Here is a 23686-nt window from a genome sequence, read left to right on the forward strand (position 1 = left end):
GGTCCTCCTAGTTGTCAATCATTCTGGTGATATGTTTACGTAAGGCCGTCGTACGTGCTCGTCCCTAGGTAGTTTTCGCTTTCTGCGCATGCGCACTTTCAGGTGTATATGTGTGGTGAGCTACGGTTTCAGCCATTCATTGAAGCTCGCCCGTTCTCACCGGGTTTTTTCAAAATGTCTGAGGGTCGCAAGAGAAAAAGTGTCTACGAATTGTATGACAAGAAGAGAAAGGCCTCTGAAGAAAGAAACAAGACCAGAGTGTTTTTGGGAGAATATTTCACACGCTGGCGTGCGCTAAAAGCACAGGTTGGGCTTCCCACTGATGCCTCAGTCGCGAAGTGTCTACTCGACAGGTAAAGTCTGGCATGCTATTTGGAGAAATCCATTTAAAATCACTGCTAGTAAAAGTTCATGTAAGCTATGATTAGCGATGCTAGCCCCGGCACAAGTCACGCACTAGGCTCGGGCATGCTCTCTCGTGCACACGTTTAACAGGCGTTCCCTCTCGGGAGCAGGTAGAGTGTTGCGCAGGTGCATTTTTTCAATAAGTGGCGAGGGCGGTTCTTTTCTAAAATTCGGGAAAATCCTCCACTATACCTTTAATGCCACATCTAATCTATAATACATAATATATGATCTAATGCATAATATATAATGTAAAAAGAAGCAGTCCCAATATTGACCCTTGTGGAACACCCATTTCAGTACTTTGATAAGAGAACCTTATACCATCTATTTGAACACTGTTCTCAAGAAATATGATATTCTGGTCTCTAAGTTATGGCTTGAAACCCTCCTTCAATGTTATTCTGGGGGATTTCTTTTCCTGTCTTATATCCACCAGGCAAAAAAAATAAAAATAAAAAATAAATAATAATAATAATAATAATCACAAGTAAGCAATGACAAACCTATCCCCAACAAGGCACATGGATTTGAGAAATCGATTTTGAAGCTAAAGAACTTGGATGAATATTTGAATGCTACCGATCCTGATCTGAATTCTGACTTGTGATGCAGCCTGAATCATAGTCACATCCTAACTGATCCCCTGACTGAGCCTGGTTTCTCCCGAGGCTTTTTTTCCTCCATTGTCACCCGATGGAGTTTGGGTTCCTTGCCACTGTCGCCTCTGGCTTGCTTAGTTGGGGACACTTAATATTCAATAATATTATTGATCTGACTGTACTGACGCTGTTGTGTGAGAACTGAACTGAGCTGGAAAACAACATTAGATTTGAACTGCTTTAATAATTGATGATCTTTACACTGAACTGACTTCAGCTGAACAACAGCCGATATCATCATCATTTTCCTGTTATCACTGTTGCTTTGAAACAATCTGTTTTGTATAAAGTGCTATATGAATAAAGGTGACTTGACTTCATTCATATCTGTAGCACAAACAGTGCATTATAAGATACACACCAAACTGTAATCCAACGGATGTACAACACATGTAGAAATGCTTGCCTTATCAAACACCACTAACAACATACAAACTTTTTCAAAAGTCAGCAGAGTACAATTTTTGCAAAAATTGCTTGCATTCATATTTCTAATCGGTTTCCAAAATAAGCAAAGCAATAAGTGTGTTTCACTGAGATCAAGATCTTGAGAACACGGGGACTTTTTGTATTTCTGCTCCGTATGTGCTTATGCTGCAGAGCAGCAGCATTAAAAAAAACGACTCTCATCTCATGCCATAGCTGTGCACAGCAAAGAGCTATCAAAATGGGCCCAAGATAGTGGTTCAAAAATCCATTACTGACCCATGGCCAACCAGAGACAGTGAGCTGCATACTTCAAACAGTGTGCCTTACAAAGTGCACACAGTGGAAAAGGGCTGTAGGAGATTGGAAAGGTTACAGGGAAAATCATTACTACAGCCCATGTGAGAGGGTATATGTTTGCTTTGAAGGGGATGTATCATGGAAAACAGGATTCAGGATTTTTTTTTTTTTTTTACTTTGGAAGTAAAAGATGTTTTATCTATTTTGTAGATATGCTCTAACACTGAACCAACAGCAACGCAGTTAACACATACGCTTTAGACATGAGCTACAGTGCTAATGTGTGCGACAGTCCGGCCCGCAACTTGCGGCAAATCTACTTAGAAAATACACCTCAATTATGCTTTGAACATTGACATTTTTGCTGCACCTCATTGCATATGGAAAGAAGTTGTGTCCTTTACATAAAGAAGTCTTAAAGGTGCAGTACGGGTCAGAGAGAAAATGGTCAAGTAAAACTAGATTCTGACAACTTTTTGGTGCAAGAAACCCTGACTAAAGGTGTGAGAGCGTCTTGGTAGCACAGCGGGGTTTTTTCCAGTTGAGATGCTTTGCTTGCTATGATACGGAATATCCGTAGTGTTACTAGTATCTCATTTCACAGATAGTTTGATTCTGTGTTGTTTCTATATAAAAATGATGATACAATGTAACGGGCTCTTGTTTTAAATTATTTTGTTCCGTTATTATGCTTGTTGTTGTCATTTGTTGACGTTGTACAAGCAGAATGTGATGGTTGGTCGGTGTGGTATTTGTCCCGCCCCTCCTCCACTGTGATTGGACGGCTGTGTAATACGTGACAGTGATGAGTGCTGCGTTTTACTCTTGGTGACCGGTAAAAAAATGCAGTGTTTCAGCGTGAAATAGACACTCGTTACCCTCCTGGCATTTTAAAAACGCGGCGCTCCCATTAAAAACAATTGGAAAAATAAGCCAGCCGCGTGGACACAGGGCCTAAGGGTCAATATTTGTCCTATAAAAGTAATTTTCTGGGACTTTTTTAACTTTGTAAAGTTATTATATATATATATATATATATATATATATATATAAATTACCTTATAATTACCTTATGCCTCTGTGTTGTTTTTTTTAATGTAAAATATTACAATTTAGTAAATTAATTCAATCCATCAGAATACTATAGTCTGTTAACAACAAAATTCAACAAATGCCTTCAACAAAAGCTATTTTGCCTTTGCATTGCCAAAATGGCACAGAAGCCTCATCTGTCATGGCATATATTTCTTTACATAGACTGTTCAATGCTGCTCAAAGGTGGCGTAAATGTATTTTCACAGCAATTGCATAATGTTATGAGATTTTACATTTTAAATATCCTACATAAAGTATATAAATAATTATAATAATAAAATAAAAAACTCATTACATGGTAGGACTACAATATTATGACAAAAATCATTATTGTCAATTATTGCCCTTGATATTGGAATAATGATGCTGATAAACAGAATGGGCCCTATCTTGCACCCAGCGCAATTGACTTTGTACACGGACGCATGTATCATTCCTATTTTGCACCCGCGCAAAGCGGACTTTTCCCTCCACAGAAGCACGTCGGTTAACTAAGAAATACACTTGCGCTCCCCGGGGCGGTTCAGCGCAAAGAGGAGGCGTGTTCCGGCGCAAACGTTCCCTCATGCTATTTTACAGGTTTAGAAAACAATTGCGCCACTGGCCGAAAAAAAACAGTTTAAAGTCATTGGCGCGTTGCGCATGTTATTCAGATGCTATTTTAAGGGCACATGCTTGGCCTTAATCAATGTAGCGTGTGCATAACGCGCATACACTTTGATTCTCTCATCTACACAGAAGCAGCAGTTATCATTTTTGCAAATCATACATTATTACGATAGATAGATAGATAGATAGATAGATAGATAGATAGATAGATAGATAGATAGATAGATAGATAGATAGATAGATAGATAGATAGATAGATAGATAGATAGATAGATAAGATAGATAGATAGATAGATAGATAGTTTATTATAAAAGCATACATCTAGCTTACACATTTACCCAAATTATCATACGCCTGTTTAACCGAAATTAATTTGGGTGTGTTTCTCCATCCCCAACGTCCCTGACGGGAACGTCGGTCTCCTCGGCTGTGAACCGCTCCTCGCGTGCGCCTGGCAAATCCGCCATTATAATAGGAATCCGCTTTAGAACAAGAGCGCCTGCTCTTAAAGGGAATGTGAGATGTCGCTCTGATTGGTTTATTTCACGTTACGCCCAAACCACACCCATGAATAATGAAGCTACTTCAGACCAACCCCTTTTAGATTTGCGCCAGGTGCAAGAGTCATTTATCCCGCCGGGAAAATAGCAACAGCGCCAAGACCCGCCCACAAAGTTACTTGCGCTTTGCGCTTTGACACTTGCGTTTCAGATGGTTCAAATAGGGCCCATAGTGTTTGTGTGTGGAGAAATTGCATATTCTTTTAGTCTACACTGGCAAAACCATCTGAAAACCAGTTATCAAAATCCAGTCATTCCAATATGAATCTGCGTGATCTGGAGTTTTGCATGAGGGTGAAAAAGTTCCACACACAGATTTTCAAGTTGGTCACAAGCACTGACCAACAAAAAGCTGCTTGGTTTGATGATTGAAAACAATGGTTTTTAAATAAGTTTCTTGAACACTCCCCCTACCTGCTGTTGGTTGAACAAACTCATGGCATTGGTTCGGCCAATATTGTTGAGTTGGGCTGGCTGGGATGCTCAAATAAACAGAGGCAACCAGGAGAATGGGAGACAGTATTTAACACACTTTTGCTTTAAAGCATGTACTGTACACTTACAGTGAATTAGGCTGACTCGGTTTGGCCAGTTGAAGCCCATCGTGATCTCCGTCTCCGGTGGAGAGGCTGTTGAGTCGAGTCCAGTTGTGTGTGCTGTTGCAATTTACTGAGTCTGCACTGGAGTTTACAACCACACTGTTCCTCTTCTCCACTGCTGATGGAAAAGCAAAAATGTTGTTATCCTAATGAAGAGTTAATGGTATGCTAATACAATTACTCCAGCCTGTGGCTAAAACATGGCCAGGCGTGATCTAGTGGTTTGCATTTTTTATGTGGTTTGTATTTCAATAAGCAATTCAAGGTACACTTCTAGTGACTAAACTAAATGGAATCTAATATTGGTGTTAATTCGTTAATTCGTCACATGCCCAGAAGGGGTTGGCAGCATTTTTTAGTAATTGCGAACAGGTTGGTGTCTGGTCACGGGTCTGATCTAGGTGTGCCAACTTGAAACCCGAAACTATTTCAATAATTGCCATTGTCATTTATAGCACAACAATTTATAGACCTCAAACTGAATTTCCTTCTCCAGCTGACCTGATGCACAGAGCTTAGCAATGTAAAACCGTTTGCATGTAAACAACCTACTGGGAGAATGCAAAACAATCTTTGGGATTTCCTTTTTACAATTAAGGTTTCATTTGTTAACATTAGCTAACTACACTAGTTAAAGGTATAGTGGAGGATTTTCTTTTTCCGGGTGGATCATCAAGACTATTGGTCCTCCTAGTTGTCAATCATTCTGGTGATATGTTTACGTAAGGCCGTCGTACGTGCTCGTCCCTAGGTAGTTTTCGCTTTCTGCGCATGCGCACTTTCAGGTGTATATGTGTGGTGAGCTACGTTTTCAGCCATTCATTGAAGCTCGCCGTTCTCACCGGGTTTTTTCAAAATGTCTGAGGGTCGCAAGAGAAAAAGTGTCTACGAATTGTATGACAAGAAGAGAAAGGCCTCTGGAGAAAGAAACAAGACCAGAGTGTTTTTGGGAGAATATTTCACACGCTGGCGTGCGCTAAAAGCACAGGTTGGGCTTCCCACTGATGCCTCAGTCGCGAAGTTTCTACTTGACAGGTAAAGTTTGGCATGCTATTTGGAGAAATCCATTTAAAATCACTGCTAGTAAAAGTTAATGTAAGCTATGATTAGCGATGCTAGCCCTGGCACAAGTCACACACCGACAGCAACTTGTAAACAGAGCGTGCACGAGGAGAACTAGGCTTGTGCATGCTCTCTCGTGCACACGTTTAATAGGCGTTCCCTCTCGGGAGCAGGTAGAGTGTTGCGCATGTGCATTTTTTCAAAAAGTGGAGAGGGCGGTTCTTTTCTAAAATTCGGGAAAATCCTCCACTATACCTTTAACATGAACAATAATTCTACAGCATTTGTTCATCTTAGTTAATGTTAATCTCAACATTTACTAAAGCATTTTATCTGTTAACATTAGTTAATGCACTGTGAACTAACATTAACCTTTTATTAACTAATATTAACAATTGTTAAATGCTGTAATGTATTTGTTTTGTGATGGTTGAGTCCCTTGTTTGTTCATCAGAAAAATCCTCCAGGTCCGCCAAATTCTTTGGTTTTCCAAAATCTTTTGCATATTTGAACCTAGGGCTGCACGATATTGAAGAAAAATGCGATATGCGATAACTCATAAGCGATAAGCGATATGATAATGCCTAAAGTGTGTAAAATAAACTTAAATGATCATTAAAATATTTAAAATTATATAACCTACATACGTGTTTCACATTATTTTTGTAACAAGAAAACATCCCTACAACTTCTGAAAGTGAACAGCAGTGTTTTACTGTAGCATAAGAAGTTAATAGTTAATAAAAGAAGTGTTATTTTAACATCAGTGTAAACCACGGGGTTCAGGGTTTCAGGTTATCCTACATTAGGTTTATTTAACAGAAGAAACTGAATAATCAAGTGTACAAATAAAACACTGCTTAGTTTTCACTGTATGAATTAAATATACACTGATTCTTATTAAAGCTACAAAAGTTATACAGCCAAGAGCAGTGAGTGATTTTCTCTTTGTCTTTTGTTCATGACCCCAGTTATTGCAAGCCATTGCAATATTCCTATCACGATATATACATTTGCAATATTTCGATAATTTCGATATATTGTGCAGCCCTATTTAGACCCTTTCCAGTAATGACTGTATGAATTTGAGATCCATCTTTTCACACTGAGGTCAACTGAGGGACTCATACTCAACTAATACAAAAGCTGCAAACATTCACTGATGCTCCAGAAGGAGAAACAATGCATTAAAAGCCAGGGGGTGAAAATGTTTTTTAAACAGGAACAGGATAAAGATGTGTACATTTTCCTTGTTTTGTTTAAAGATACAATTTTTTTATTTTTTTATTTTTTTTATTTAGTGCTGCCCTTCAGAAGCTACAGAAGATACTTACATGTTTCCCAGTAGACAAAATAAGTACAATTTACCTTGATTCAATTTACCTTGAATTCAGAAATTTCACACTCCCCAGTTCTAAATGCATTGTGTTTCCTTCTGGAGCCTCATGGAATGTTTTCACCTTTTGTAATAGATATATATATATATAGGAATATATATATCAAGAGGAAGTTGACTCTACCTAACCCCCCAAAACATCCAAAATCTCTAAATATCCTTTTTGAGATACATCACATTTGGTCATGTATGGTCTCAGAAAAATTCCCTCAAAAAACAAAAGTCCTATTTGTAGAACAAACGTGGCTTAAAAAAGGAGGGTTACGTAGGTAACCAAATTTCAACAAATAAGGTCAACGTCACCATATTGGTAAGCCACATTAGAGGGCGAGCTGTCAGGAGATTGTACATCAAATTAAACGCGCTCCACCTGCGCGCAATCATAAATAATGCAATCAACAAATGCAGGTGCAATAACCGCCGGTGTCACGTATTGGTGGCTGCAATTAATGCACGATGCAGAAAATCCAATAACTAAGTCTTTGTTTGGAAACATGCAGGAGAATACAGAAATCAAACTCATATAACAGTACCACACAAACTTAAATGATAACGGACCAAGAATTGAGGAAACTAAGGGCTTAAATACACAGTTAACAAGAAAACTAAACACAACTCTGGTGAAAGTAATCAGTCACTATGGAAACTATGGAAACTAACTAACAAACAGAACTGGGAACAGAATGAAAACAAAACCAAAACACAATGAAACTAAATAGACTTAAACAGCACCAGCACATTCTCTTATTTCGTCTCTCTGTTACCTATGTAACCCCCGTTCTGTTTCATCCTGGTCAACACGTCACCATATGGGCATACCGAATAAAGTCAGAAGAGAAATGTGGTGAGGCCATAACCACAGGATACAGGACTCTGGCATGTGAGCAGGACTCTGGCTTGTGAGCCTTGAATCTTGGCCAATACTACTGATAGAAGAGGAAAAGGGGGGAAAATATATAGAAGGCCCCGATGCCACTCGTGTGCTAGGGCATTTGCCCCCAGTGTCCCCTTCTGTCTCACCATTGACTACCATAGGGGACAGTTAGTAGTCTCCTGAGAGGCAAAGAGATCCACCTGAGCCCTTACGAATTGAGCCCAAATTACTTGCACAATCTCTGGGTGTAGCTGCCATTCTCCTGGGTAGGAGGTCAGCTGCCACATTGCCCACCACTGGAACATGTAACGGAAAATACCATTTGTATGCACCCATAAGAGGAGCTCTCAGGCCTTGCCATGAAGAGATTGAGAATTAGTGGTTATGTGGTACAGGTTTACGTAGTACACCACTGTGGAACTGTCTGTTCGCACAATGATATGTTTTCTCCCCAGGTCCGGCTTGATGCACAGCCTCAATTTCCAGCAGGTTTATATGAACTCCTGCCCAAGAGGCCTGCATGCTGCCTCTAACTGGGCAGTTTTTCCACATGGCTCCCCAGCCAATTTTGGATGCATCAGTAGTTATTGTTTCTCTTGAACAAACCTGACCCAGACCCCTTGCTGGAGGGCCTGGCATTGAAAACCACTATCTCATGGCTGGGACATACTCTGGATCCATTTGCAAAAAGACAGGCTCTCATGATCATTGAGTCCAGAGCTAAGCCCAGATGTGATACTATTCTGCATGGAGTGAGCCAGCTCTTCTATTCGTTCAACATCAAGCCTAGTCTTTTGTGTCACTCCTCGCTTGTTTGGTTTAGGCACATATCAGCCAATCGTCCAAGTAATTTATGATGTAAATTCCCTGCAAACGGAGAGGAATGAGTGCTGCATCCATGTACTTGGTAAAAATTCAAGGAGCCAGAGACAGTTCAAAAGCGAAGTTCTTACGAGCTGTCTTGAAAGAAAAAACACAGGTACTTTCTGTGATCTCTGTGGATGGGAATGTGAAAAAATGTATCACAGAATTCCACTGTAGTGAACCAGTCCCCCTTGTCTTATGCTCGTGAAGAGGGTTGACAGGTTCAACATTCGAAAAGGTAGACGTTTTAAAGACCAATTGAACCGTTTCAGATTAAAGATGGAACGCCAGTCTTCATCCTCCTTTGAAATTAGAAAGTAGGCAGAATAAAACCCCTGCCCTACTGACTCTGAGGGCAGGAGTGTTATTGCTCTTTACCGCAATTGTGTTGAGATCTCTGTCGAGAGGGATTTGCACTCCACATTTCTATTTTAGACTGTTGGAACAATACCCTGGTAATCTGGTGGCTTGGTTCCATCTTAGGGTATTGAGTACTCAGGGATCCTAACAGTTGCATTTTTAGCTGCTTTGTTGGCTGCTGCTGGCAAAAAGAGTGGTGATTGCCCCTCCTCGGGTTTGCCAAGGAACTCTGGGTCAAAGTACGCTGTGAACCTCCCCAGTCTTGGACAGATGAGGTTGAACGACCCCATCCTCTTGTTGCCAAAAACAGTCCCATGTGCCCCATCTGTTGCACTGCATAAGTTAACTCCCTTGCTTTCCGTGCCTGTTCCAGAGCTGCTCCTGATGATGGGCCAAACACCTCCCCTGGTACAACTGGGGCAGCTACTACCACTGTTGCACAATCCTGGTCAGAAACATTTGCTTCTGATAACCAAACCTGGCGGCGTGCTTGGACCACTGAAGCTATGGACTGGAAACTTGCGCCAGAAAGCCTTGCCGCTAAAGCTGATGCCTGATAAGCTTTACACAGCTGAACATCCACAGCCCTGCTGCGCTTGTCTGGATGATTTAGTCTCTATCTGCTCCTGCGGTTGCTCCAGCCAACATACCAAATGTATGTCCCACCAGAGGCACTGCGGCAAGGCCACAGCTATCCGGCCCCCACACATTAACTAACTGTGTTTTGGGTAAGGCGTTAGCGCTAGTGGTGCCTTCCAGGAAGACTGTAGCTCTTCGGCCCTTCGGATTTCTGACGATGGGAGCCTCTAACAAAAACAGATGTCGTTGGTACTGCCAAAACCGGCACTTGAGCTCGCTCTGCTGCCCTAGAAATCACAGCTTTATCTGATGGATCAAGAAGTGCTGGATCTGAGGCCTGGGAAGTATCTTTATCCAGCTCAGAATCTGAAAGATCCTCTGAATTTCATACTTAAATATGACTAATATTTAAATATATATTAACATTTAAAAGGCACAAGTTCAGTTAGACAGGCAGCCTTATCAGTGGTGCACGATATGCAATGATGATGATGATGTAAGTGTCGTTGTTGGGTTTTAATGTTTTTGAAATAATATTCGAAATTAAAATTTTTATTTGACATCCCTAATTTTGCGCAGGTGGAGCGTGTTCAATTCGAAATACGATCTCCTGACAGCTTGGATGGAATAGAACTGGCTACAGAGTCATGAAGGTCATGTACAGAGTCATGCATTCTAACATTATTTTTAGTTCTAAAGAACTATAATTTTTTATATTTTAAAGAAAGCACGTACCTTTCTCTTTCTCTGAGAATGTGGGTGTGGGGAAAAGCGTGAGGGGTCTCTCACTGCAGGACGGGGCCTTGCTGTCTGCACTTCTCCGCCTGGGCAGGTTGAGCTGGGTGTTGCCCTGCCCTCCTCCAGACACTGGCATGTCTTTGAAAATCTGCAGAGCAGAGAGGAAATTCAAATCAGCATAAAGATGTCAGAGAGCCACAATGATGGGATGAGTGTGTGCACAAAAATAGAACATCCTGATGATCCTGGAACAATATACCTTATACCTCTATGCAATTAAAAAGTTTGATAGTAATGACATTAAGAAAGAAAGGCAATAACTGTGGATGAAAAGTTTATATAAATGAAATTTTGTGCGATCAAGGAGAGAATTACAGGGAGTTTAATGTATCATCATGATTATGTATATAATGTATATAATTATGTATATAATAACTTGTAAATATGAATATTAATTTTTATAGATCTGACTGAGTTTAAAGTGCCATTTGGCCATCACTAAAATGCATCATACCATGAGCAGTTGAAATATGCTAGAAAACCTCGCTCATTTAAGAACGTGAATTAAATTATTGACATTAAATTTAACATTAAATGTAATATTCAACAATGATAATGATCTGCCTGTCTTGACACTATTATACAGGAACTGAACTGAGCTGGACGATGACATCACGGTTTACTCCAGAGCGGCTATATATATATAAACTAACTAAATTAATAACTTTTTTAAAACAAAAATGAAACATCACTGAACTTACTTAAGCTAGACTGTAACGCTATTTTCTCCTGGAAACAAAATTTTGCATTATTTTCCTGTTATCTCTGTAAAGCTGCTTTGAAACAATTTGTATTGTAAAAAGTGCTATATAAATAAATGTGACTTGACTTGACTTGTTGCATTGATGAAGCAAGAACATAACATAATTGCATAAAATGAATATGCATAGTTCAGTTGAAACCTTGCCCTCTTTGGCTTGCAGTTAATGCTGTAGATACACAAATATATATATATATATATACAAAATGTTCAAAATGTTCAAAATGAGCTTTCGCCCCAAAAAATAAAATAAAATAAATAAGTAAATAAATAAATGCACTGCAATAATTGAATCAATGAACTTTATAGATCTTGCCTTTCATTTACATCTGGTCAAAGAATTGCATCAACATCACAGCATATATTTTCACGAGTCATGCATCGTGGGAAAAAAAAGCTGTGAATGCTGGATCCATCTTGTGCCTCAACTTCTCCAAAGGGCTCTTCCATCGCTTGAAGACTTACTTGGCTTAAGGGTTGCAAACACATACTTTCCATCTCCAAGAGGAGAATATGCTGGAAAGAACACCATCCTGACATGTGTGTGATGCTCAAACCACTCTTGCACCAGTGCTAAATGGTGAAATTGGAAATTGTCCCAAACAACTACACAATTTCGCTCAACTTGTTCCTGATCACCCTGCAGAAAGTGTATTTCATTGTATTTCAAAAAAGCCTTACTCTGTGTTCCAACCGCCGCCGGCGAGCGCGTCAAAATTCGTGTTCGCTGCCCTGACAACCACGCCAAAGAAAGATTCCTGGATGCTCTGACGTAGATCGAATGCTTGGTTTTGCAAACTTTATTTAAAGGGGCCGCAAAGCAAACAAGCATGTTGAAGCAAAATTGTGCAGACTGACCACAAGTAGGTTATAAGTTAACCTCATGTAATCTTTTAAATGTGAAAGGAAAAAAAATTATCGATGGAAAGAACTCAACAATTTAAAGCCATGTGTGTAATGTGGCTTTTGTGTTCATGGTTAAGTGCTAGTCTAATTTCAACATGGAGTTTATAGGAGACGTTTACTTGATTCTTTAATTAACATTAATTTGTGTGCAGCCTACGTTACAATAACTGTCCAGGTTGAAGTGTAACCTTAATGCAATTGGTCGGTGTTGATTTGAGCAAATTAATTGCATTCCCGCTGAAAAACAAGCGTTCTAGCACGAAAATGTTGCCTATAAATAGTGTTGCACATCTTCTTATCAAATTCACATTCACATATTCAACTTGCGTTGTCTGAGTAGAGCAGCTAACATTCTTAAGGATCCATCCCACCCTGGACATCATCTGTTTGTCCAGTTGCCCTCTGGTAGGTGCTTTAGATCTATTGCATCACGGACTAATAGATTTAAGAATAGCTTCTACCCCAGAGCTGTAAGAGAACTTAACAACACTGCAAAGAACTGAACTTTTGACTATACTTTGGTAAATCATGATTCAAGTATACAGATTATAATTACAGTTAAGGTCACTTTGTTTGTGACAACAATGTGTAATTACATGAATCTATCAAGTTTCTGTATTGTAGTGTGTTACATTTATGGTGTCTTAATTATTGTTTTTGTGTTGTTATGTGTGGATGCACCGTAGGGTTTGCTAATTAATTTCATTGTATTTTACATGCAATGACAATAAAAGGAATTGATTGAATTGACATGATCAACCTCTCCACCATTTTTGCTTGGGAACTAATGTCGTCGGAACCAAAGTTTACTTGACTGCTCTCTCTGGAATCCTCTCAAGCAGAGGACTTCTACTTTCCGATTGGTTGCCGCCGAACCACGTCATAGCTCATTACCATAAAGTTGGCCTGACTTCAACTCTCCTCGCCGCTCTCACCGTCTAAGACGCACCGCCCTCGCTTGGTGCTCGCTGCCGGCTCACATTGAAAATGAATGACTTCTGGCCACTTTGACGCTCTTGCCGGCGGCGGTGTGAACTCACAGTTAGAAACCTTAGAAGCCTTTCTGTGTTGTGCGGCCCAAAGACAGTGTTGCGTGCCACAACGTCAGTGGACTGCAGCACTTGCTGACCAGGGACATTGACTGTGGCACAATGTTTATATTGGGCTGAACTCTCTGTCCAGCTTCCCTCAAGGAAAGACCATAATTTATATGATGGTATATTAGGTTGGCTCTGATTTCATTTGGAACCTGTCTGTACTTTATCCTTCTACCTCTACTCCCTCCTCTTACACCTTGCTCTCCCCTTCTCCTCTGTCCAGGTCTTCTTATATTTTCTTCTCTTGCTCCTTCTACTAATACCATTGCCATCTATTCCTTTCCCCTCATCTCTTTCTACCTCTTCCACTGTTCCTCTCCCTCTCAATATTACCCTTTCTCTATCCTCTCCAAAACCTCTCACCTTAAGACACATTTCCATCGCAGGAACTTTCCCCAGACACTAGGGACTTTGGGGTGGTACTTCGGTGTGTTTCGACCACAGGAACAAGGGTCTAAATTAAGTTCTGGTTAAAATTTCCCCCTCAGAAAGTCCCTGCTAACGAGGTAGTACTTTTTCAAAGTTCAGGAACTTTCCGGGGTGGTTTTAGAAGTCAGTCGAATCAACAATTAAGTTTAAAAAATATGACCGATGGGCCGACGACGAGGTTCAGGCTTCATGAAGCTTAAATTCAGAGGATGAAATCCAGCGGGAACTGTAAAGTAGCGAGCAGTCCAACGTCACCGGACTAATTTGCCTAATCTTCACAGTACTTTAGACCGCGATGGAAACGCAGACAGCAACAGGTCTGGGGGACAAAAAGTTCCCCGGACAAATTGTTCCGGGTAATTTCGGTGGAAACGCGGCTTTACACCTCCTCCTTTTCCCATTCTTCTTTTTTTTGTAATTGAGATAGCTATGTAAACCACAGGTGTCAAACTCAGTTCCTGGAGGGCCACAGCCCTACAGAGTTTTGTTCCAACCCTCAAATAACAGAGTTTTTTTGTTTTGTTTGGAAAAATGGTGCACAAATGATTGTGATTTTTGTAAAACCAGTTTAAAAAGCTGCAATTGTTTTTTCCTGATATATTAAAGTTTGGTTGGCTGTATGAACTACTGTGAAAACATTTGAGAATTTTGTGCACAGTGTGATGCATGTGATTTGTAATGTGCATGAAATGAAGGAAAATGTACAACGTGTTTAGATCACTGTGTTAACTGTTTTGAGAACAGTGACCTGAGTTTGGAGAAATGTGTCAAATCGATTGAGAAAAACTGTAACATTAAATAAAGCACATAAACAGTATCTGCGATTATCATACTTTGTGTTGTTGTTTTAGCCGTGACGTCACAGAAAAATAGAATCCGTTTCTAAAATAGAATCATCTCGTGTCGACGTCGCGGCTAGTTGGGACAAAAACTCTGATTGTCGCGCGTTGCGTCTGGTAAGGACATGGTGTTAGCGTGAACTATCCCTTTAAGCACACTAAATAACTAAATATGTTTTTTTATCGAACAAATGAACCAAAAAAATGCATTAAGAAAATAGACAGAAGGATTTTACATTTTATTCTGGCCTCAGTGAATGCATACAAGGAAAAAGAACAGTGGGCATTCTGTAAAATTTCATATGAGGGGGTCAAATGAGTGTGGAACAACATAAGATATACAAAATATTATTTGTTTGGTGAACTATGCTATTAAGAATGCTGAGAAAAAATCCCTTTCTCTTGAGACACAAAATGAATGAAGGTCACAAGTTTTTATGCAAAGAGTCTATTACGTGTTTGTAAATGAAAAGCTTTTTGAGGATCAGGTTTATGTTACAGTCAGTTTACTGTTTGTTTGCTGCTGTACATAACTGTGTATATATGCTGACAGATATAGGATAGGTAGCCTACAATGCTTGCATTCACAGAGTAACAAAAAGCACGTGCCGTGTCTTTACGGGGACGAGACATGGGAAGGTTAAATGCACAGGACGTGGTGACAGCCTTGATCTTAAAACTTACCCTGGCCACTTCACCCCTTCAGGCAGGGGGGAGTGGCTCTATGTCATGTGACTGTGGGGTCAGCTTGAGGAATCAGCCATGAGCCGATTTGCATGTTGCCATGGCAACTACTCTAAGCTGATTTACCCTTAAGCTCCTGTTGGCTTTGAAGTTACCTGTTACAGAGTGTGTCCCTTAAAAAGGGTCTCGCTGCTAAATCAGTGTCGCCTCCTTTAACAGAAGAATTACATCCTTCTTTCACACTTTGGTGTGAGCACCTTTAGGGTGAATACGGTGACAAATTGATAAAAACAATCTAATGAGCCATTTAAATCATTAGCTGTGGAGATCATCACCAAAGGTTCAGAAGAAAGAAACATGCTTAGCCCAAGTTTCATAGTATATGACTGGCTATTCTGGTCAGCTAGCAACCATATCTTACAAGCGACCCAGTAAACACAGAACGTTCCCCCAACGTTCCCATTTGGGTTTTTTGGAACCAAATAACGTTCTAGTAACGTTCTCTGTAGGTTATGTTTTTTTGTAGCTCCCAGAACGTAGCAGGGAGGTTCTAAAGAGAACCTTCCCAGAAGGTTCCTTGCAGGTTCTTTATATGTTTTATTTTCATAACTATGTAAACTTGTGAGATGACCAATACAGAGATTATTCTAATGCTGAAATGTGTCCTTTTTCATAACCATAAACTATATTTTGCAGAATTACATGAAATGAAATTAGTTGAATACAGCTTTTAATAAAGAGTAGAAATTATATCAGTCAAACGCATTATAATGATCTGATAAATCCAATTTCATAGCTAAAGATATTAAGCCGTTTGTCTTTCACAGAAAGCCGCGCCAACTTGAGTAATTAAAAAATGAACGGTCCTTTCGTTTTACTGACTGAGTGACTAACATGTTTATCGGTCTCTTTATTGAATAATTACTGATAATTAACATATATACATACATACGAGAGTAAATAGAGATTTCAGAGAGATTTGACACGTCTAATTGAAGAGAAAATTATGTTTACTGGTATGTCCAGCTAAACTGCTCAATCCAGTGGTAAGAAATGATGTAATGTTATCCTATTTGAAGTAAAATAATTATGGAAGCTTGTTTCCGCCTCAGAATAAAAAAATAAAAAAGGTAATTGCAACTTTTTATTCTCGATCTTCTTTAATTCTCTTAGAATTGCGTGATAAAATGTTGCAATTGCGTGTTATAAAGACAGAATTGTGAGATATAAACTCGCAATTCTGACTTTTTTTTCTCAGAAATTCATGTTTATATCTCGCAATTTTGACTTTATAACACGCAATTGGAAGATTATTTGCAATTCTGAGGGAAAAAGTCCTTCAGTACAGTTTTTTTTCCCTTTAGAATTGGACTTTATAACTCACAACTCTGAGAAAAGATGTCAGGATTGGAAAATATAAACTCGCAATTGCGTGTTATAAAGTCAAAATTGTATTTATTTAAAAAAAATTTAAATTTTATTTCACGCAATTGTGACTTTACATCTCGCAATTGCGAGTTTATAACACACAATTGCAACATTATATCACGCAATTCTGACTTTATATCTCACAGTTCTGACTTTATAACACTCAATTGCGAGTTTATATCATGCAACTCCGAGAAATAAAATCAAAATTGCAAGATTTGTCAACAACTCGCAATTGTGAGATAAAAAGTCGCAATTATCTTTTTAAATGTTTTATTCTGAGGTGGAAACAAGCTTCCATAAATAATAGTTTATTCATTTTGAATGTCTGTGAAGAAATTTCATATTTTAAAAACCCTATTGTGTTGAAGTTGATATTTGGTGCTGAAGAAACTTCAAATCTGGGTTATTGTGGTACATACAAGTTCTATGAAATCTTACATTTTAATGGTCAAATGTAAATCTTATTTAATCCTCCATATAATGATTTATGTGCTTGGATTTTTCCTATTGGTTAAACAATAGATCAAAACAAGACAGTAGTAGGCTATACTGATTATTGATGTCCATCCATCCATCCATCCATCCATCCATCCATCCTATGCCGCTTATACTACATCATGGGACACAGCAGTGCTGGATGATTACTGACGTACAGCAGGGTGAATGATATCAGAGTGAAGAGGTTAGGAAAACCTACTGGGAACGTTCTGAGAACTTACTGGGAAGGTTAGGGGAACGTTATATTTACGTGAAGAAAACTTTCCTGGCTAACCAACAGAGAACGTTAGTTCTATCTAACGCTTCCAGAACGTTCTGGGAACTCAAAATTGTCAGCTGGGAATAAAAAACATACCCGTTCATGGTTCTCGATCAGGATTTCTACCACAATGTTCTGGAACTTGATGTCCATGATCGCTGCGACGGTCTCTTCCTGAGGCCTCAGAAGTGTAGGGCCGAACACTACGCCGAGGTTAGCGACCGTCATCAGATTCTGCTGGTGGTGACTGGCCACTCTGGTGAGAGAGTAACATATCTCATTCAGTCATTTATTCCTTAGTATAGTTTAGTGCTTTTCTCTATATTCAGCTTTATTTACAGTGTAACAAAAATAGGGCTGCATTAACTAAACAAAATCAACAAAAATGAATTTGAATAAAATTTGATTAAAAAAATTATTTCATGATGTCATTTAAAGAATAAGAAAAAAATATTTACTCAAAATGTGCTCTTTTATTCTTATAATGGGATCATTTTCATTCTAAAAAAACAGCACATGAGTAAATGTTGCTGTCTTTTTAAAACTTGCTGTAATATATTATGCATTCCTTAACATCAAATTCATGTAATAAATTTATTATAACTGGAATCCTAAAACAAACACACACACACACACACACACACACACACACACACACACACACACACACTAGCGCATTTCAGACAGACTGGGAATAGAGGACCTGCAATAATGTACGGAGTGTGAAAATTTTGTTTTTTGAACATTAAAGCATGTTAACGTTCTTCTAAACCGAATACAAAATAACCTTTTAAAATAGTATAATTTTGACCCTTTTACCACCCTTGTAGTTACACAATTATTACTAAATTTGAAATAGTTTGGTAAAGTAATATGGGTGTTTTGCTTGGTTTTTCTACTGATTGTGAGAAATCAATCAAACAGCTGTAGTGTGTGTGTGTGTGTGTACAGGTTTATATTACATTGTACCAAATGTCCCCACAAGGATAGTAAAACCTAAGATCACCCACATTGTGGGGATCAGCCAGAGGTCCCGACAAGGAAAATGTATTAATAAACATACTAAATTGTGTTTTTTTGAAAATGTAAAAATGTAGAAAGTTGTGTGTGATGGGTAGGTTTAGGGGTAGTGTTAGTGTAAGGGGATAGAAGATAGTTTGTACAGTATAAAAACCATTACGCCTATGGAGAGTCCCCACAAAGATAGCGAAACTGAGTGTGTGGGTGTGTGTGTGTGTGTATTTGATGAGCAAACTCAAAAGTCTGTAAATTCTGATTTAGTGTAAACAGAAACCGAAACAGAAAAATACCAAATGAATCCTACACTGTAAAAAATTTGCTGTAGTTATGCAGCTGTTTGCCAGTAACTTACTGTAGATTTAAATGTATGTTATTTACTGGCAACAGTTTGTTCAAAGTTAAATGAACATTAAACATTAACAAGTCTTTGTCTTTACAGAATAAAATGATAAAATAACAATCTAATGCAAAGCATTCTGGGAACCAGAAATCTTCATCAACCTTTTTCTGTTTTTTTCCTTCAGATTTTGGTTCCCAGAATGCTTTGCATGAGGCTGTTATTTTAGTTTTATTCTGTAACGATAAAGACTTGTTAATAATGTTCATTTAATTTTGAACAAATTGTTGCCAGTAAATAACATCAATTTAAATCTACAGTAAGTTACTGGCAAGTAGCTGCCAGTAATACTGTAATTTCTACAGATTTTTCTAACAGTGTGTGCACACTGGCTTTTGCAGTGAACAACTGGTATTCTCAGGTGAAGAGATTTATTAAAATTCCACATGACAAGATAATTTCCAACCGACGAGGACAGCATTCAATGCCAGCGATTAAAGGCTATGCAAATAAATAAATTGGGTATATTCAAATATATTCTCAATCCCAAAATTGTTACGGATTATCATGAATCTGTCCGATCTTTTAAAAAGGATTTTCGCTTAGAAGTTTTCTGTCAAAATCTGCCAGCTTTAGTGAGAAACGGCTCTGCAGAGCTCGGCAGGCAAGGGTGTCAAATTAGACTCGCACAAAAGAAAACGGAGCCGGGTACAGGAGGGAAGGAGACTGAGGAAAGGACAGGTGGAGGAAAACAAGCCGCTCTTTTAGCTGGACAAACACAAAGGGGAAGTTGAGGCCTTTATTGCCGTCAGCATGCTTGAGGTTTTTACAATGGCAATCCTCTAAGGTCTTTGGCTCCTGTTGGATTTGTAACACCGTATAAAAAGGGGCGTCAACCCCAAAACTCACTTGGCCAAGTGTTTCATGAGAAGTTCCAGCATCTGGCGGTTCTTCTCTGGGAGACGGTGCACTATGGAGTGGATCTCTGCCACCCTCGCCTCGGGATTGTCCAGTTCTAGGAAGACGGATAAAAGAGGAAGCGAGAGAGTGAGGGGTTGCAAAGGAAAACAAGCACATTTCCTTTTGTTCCGCATGAACTGTAGGCATTGTACAGTGTTGTATTTAACTAGAGTCCAGTCTCTTTGGCTTCGGCCGTGTAAGTCTTGATGTATATTTCAACATTCACTGACAGACTTCAGGGCTGGAAATCTGCATCTGTCGCTGCTGTTGTAAGACGGAACAAAAGATCCCGTTCCCCACTGACACAGTCTGCACCAACACAGACACATTATTCCAATTAAAATGATATTAATGCTCCTGTGTGTGTGTGTGTGTGTCTGTGTCTGTCTAGATGTAAAAGCACAGAAACTGTGCCACCTAGTGCACGTGACGGCTGCAGCAGTGTTTAAGGGCAAGGATAAGCCACCAGAAGCGGCTCTTAAAGGTCACTGAAATATTAGAGTAATCTCACCGGCTGCCTTGATATCCTAATAATCCCCGGTAACAAGAGTATATAGGTGACATAACAAGGGAGAAAAATATATTGTGGATTATTATATTTCTATAGCCTCACATTCATTGGATTCGAACAAACAATGCCAGCTTTATTTATAGATTAAATAGTGTTTTCAGAACTTGTACATTTTAATATTTAATACCGTATATCTATAATAATTTTGTTCTTTTTTCCCCCTTTTCTTTCTTTTTTTGTAATTTATATTGTATTGTTAAGCATGTGATGTAATATAAAAGTTACCCATGTACTGCTATTTGCTGGAAATAAAGCATTAAAAAAAATCTATAATTATTTCTTCCTTCCCCATTAGTTAAAAATGATTTTAATTAGTTAATATTACAAGAACAATATTGTTTACACACAAAATACAGGTAAAGCAAATGATCTCCTGCATATATTAAACTGCAAGTCCCAGTTATATAAAGATAGCACATAACCAGACCAGACATGTATTTCATTGTGTTGAACAGAAACTGAACCACTAGACTGTACACAAACATTTTCACACTTTCTCGTCTCTCTTGATTTAGTCTTCTCCAGTTACACACACGTTCACAACGTCTCTCACTCCCATATTCCCATCTCTCTCTCTGATGAGGGGCAAACTCCAGATGGTACCTTGCTCTTTATCACATAAACGGCTTGCATAGACAGGAATGAACGAGGGGAGGGGTGGAGAAAAGAGAGAATTTGAAAGGCAGAAAGGGAGGAGTGGAGCACTCTGAAAAAGCCGAGTTCATATGAGGACAAGGGCCTAACGTCACCCTGAAAGGGTGGGAAAGAAAGCAGAGAGAAAGACAGACAAACAGAAACAAAAAAGGAAACCATGATAGAGAGCAAAACGAGATCAAATGAAGATAGCATGAGATACAATGGGGTCATCTCGTTTTTTTTCCCTTGTTTTTTTCTTGTTTTCCTGAACAAAATACTCAAACATCCTTAAAGCTAGATACATTTACTTGCAAAATTACATTAAAAAGAATTTTCTTAGAATATATACTGTAATATTTAATATACTTATAATCGTTTTCCCGCAGTACTTACAAAAAATGCTTGAAATTAATTAACCATTTTAATCTTTAACAAAGTAATTGGGATCATTTTAGCAAACTGTTGTTTTAAGCAAATATCAAACTGAATGAAGTCGGTGCTTAAAGCTGAAGTGTGAAATTTCTGACTGAAGATCACTCAAATATTAATAAGTTTGGCTGCCATGGTATACTAATAATCCCCAGTAAAAATATAAAGTGAGAGAGAGGCTGAAATATATTGTGCATTAATATATTTCTGTAGCTCAACCTTCATTGCTTTATAGGAAATTAGCCACAGCTTTATTTATTTATAAAACAGTATTACAATATTTAATTAGAAATGTGTTATATTATAAAAATAAAAAAAAGTATGTATTTTTTAAAAATAAACTTCACTAAATGTTGTATATTTATGCTTAAGAAAAGAATATAATGTCTGAAAACAAGTCTTATTATCTCAGACACAAAATACTGATTAGCAAAAATCCAACAAAATGTAAAAGTTTGTGCTTAAAGTTCTTTTTTGCAGTGTGAAAATGAAAGTTTACGGTCTACAAAAAGAAGATCTGGAGGAGGGACAACGTCCCTTGAGGTCTCAGACAACAGCCGCCACGCTGTGAATCCATTTTCATTTTTTTGCACCCTGGTTTCCTGCTTTGGACCGAGTCTTACTAGCTTGAGCACTCCTACTCTTTAAACGGTCGAACTGTAGTCAAATAGTATCAGACAATCAAATTAGATCAGTGGAAATAACCAGACAGATGGAGAGAGACTCACTGGCTGCTTTGATGAAGTTCCTCTGGTACTGGTATGTCATGAGAGGGCCCGGCAGCATCCTGATAGAGAGAAGATTAGCGATTAGATAACAGACCAAACAGACAAATAGACTCAAAGACTCAAAGACAAAAGGAATCATGGCGTCCAGAAAGAAGAAACGGAGAGCGTTTGAAGTCATGAAGGTCTTCCTTGACCGGTTTTAAAGTTGTATACTACTTATTCACTAACTTCCGAGAGGTTTTACTTTTAGACTGGAGGCTAATTTGTAGTGTATTAGCAATGCTGTTGAATAATATGAATGATCAGACGGTTTGTTAGAAAACATCTTATGCTTACAACATTAATGACTATATTTTTTTTGTACATTTTCTAACACAAATGTGAGTGGTAATTGCCACAGTGCTAGCATGTGGGTTCCCTGTGAAAAAGTGTGTGGTGAACTTACTTCAAATCTTAAGTGTTTTTTTTTTTTTTTTTACTACTTGCAGATTCAATTTAATTCAATTCACATGTATTTGTATAGCGCTTTTCATAATACATATTAATTCAAAGCAGCTTTACAGAAAATGCATGTTTCTACATTACAATTGCGAGTGATCTGTTATCAGATGCTACTGTGTCCAAGTTAAGTATTTCAGAAATGTACATACAAATCACACAGTAAGCTAATAATGTATTAATTTATGTTAGATGTACTTGTTCTGAGTGTATTTTCTAGATTATTTTGTATTTTCCAGGGTGTTTTGCATGGTTTTGCAAGTTTTTTTTTTTTCACGACAAAAGTTGTATTCCTCTAAACAGATGAAAACGTCATCAAAATGACGGATCTCACGGATCTGCGGAAAACGACTAAAAACCCTGTATTATGAATGCCAGACAAGTAATTGGCGATGTCACTTTGTAAAGAAAGACAATATGCCCGCGCACATACGCATTCAAACGCGCATGCCTACCCAGACAGCAACATAGTGTCGGCCCAGATCCGGGCCACGTCTGGTACATGTGGATTCAACGCGTACCAGATGTGGGCCGGATCTGGGCCGACACTATGTTGCTGTCTTGGTATAGACTAAACACGTAACATGCATGTGCATGCCGGCACCGTTTTCACAGATTCACGTTTTTGAAGTTTACACGGAGATGATAACGGTAACGCTTTCAAAAAACATATTTCAAAGAATGCCTTCTCAGGCCACCAAAACGGCGTTGTCGTGTAAATGAACGGCCAGAACGCATTAAAAGTTTTCTGTTTTCCGTTGAAAACGCTGTCGTGTAAGCTAAGTTAATAACTAATGATATTTACAACAGAAATGAATCAATCAAAAACGTACTTAAACTGGACATTGACTTTCTTCTAGAGCTGCTGTACAGCCTAAACAATCTCTGTTGCATTAATTTCCTATTATCACTGTAAAGCCGCTTTGAAACAATCTGTATTGGATAAAGCGCTATATAAATAAAGGTGTATATAAATGAAGGATTTGTAGAAATGATGCTTGCTTTAGCGGTCAA

General features: G+C 38.6%; 1 protein-coding gene across 5 annotated transcripts in view; it reads right to left on the reverse strand.

The window, feature by feature from the left end:
* Nucleotides 1-23686, reverse strand: part of LOC311276901 (rho GTPase-activating protein 26-like) — a 122619-nt gene that overhangs the window by 25613 nt on the left and 73320 nt on the right. For 4 of the 5 annotated variants that reach the window (XM_084386909.1, XM_084386908.1, XM_084386906.1 and 1 more), the window contains exons 16-20: nucleotides 22175-22233; nucleotides 19760-19865; nucleotides 17590-17749; nucleotides 10528-10678; nucleotides 4622-4775 (exon numbers count right to left, since the gene is read on the reverse strand). In XM_084386909.1, the coding sequence (XP_084243035.1) occupies nucleotides 4622-4775; nucleotides 10528-10678; nucleotides 17590-17749; nucleotides 19760-19865; nucleotides 22175-22233 (630 nt within the window). The remainder of the gene's footprint in view (nucleotides 1-4621; nucleotides 4776-10527; nucleotides 10679-17589; nucleotides 17750-19759; nucleotides 19866-22174; nucleotides 22234-23686) is intronic. The other variant, XM_084386907.1, reaches the window with a different exon arrangement.

Source organism: Rutilus rutilus (genome assembly GCF_951802725.1).
Source record: "Rutilus rutilus genome assembly, chromosome: 18".
Taxonomy (NCBI): Eukaryota; Metazoa; Chordata; class Actinopteri; order Cypriniformes; family Leuciscidae; genus Rutilus; species Rutilus rutilus.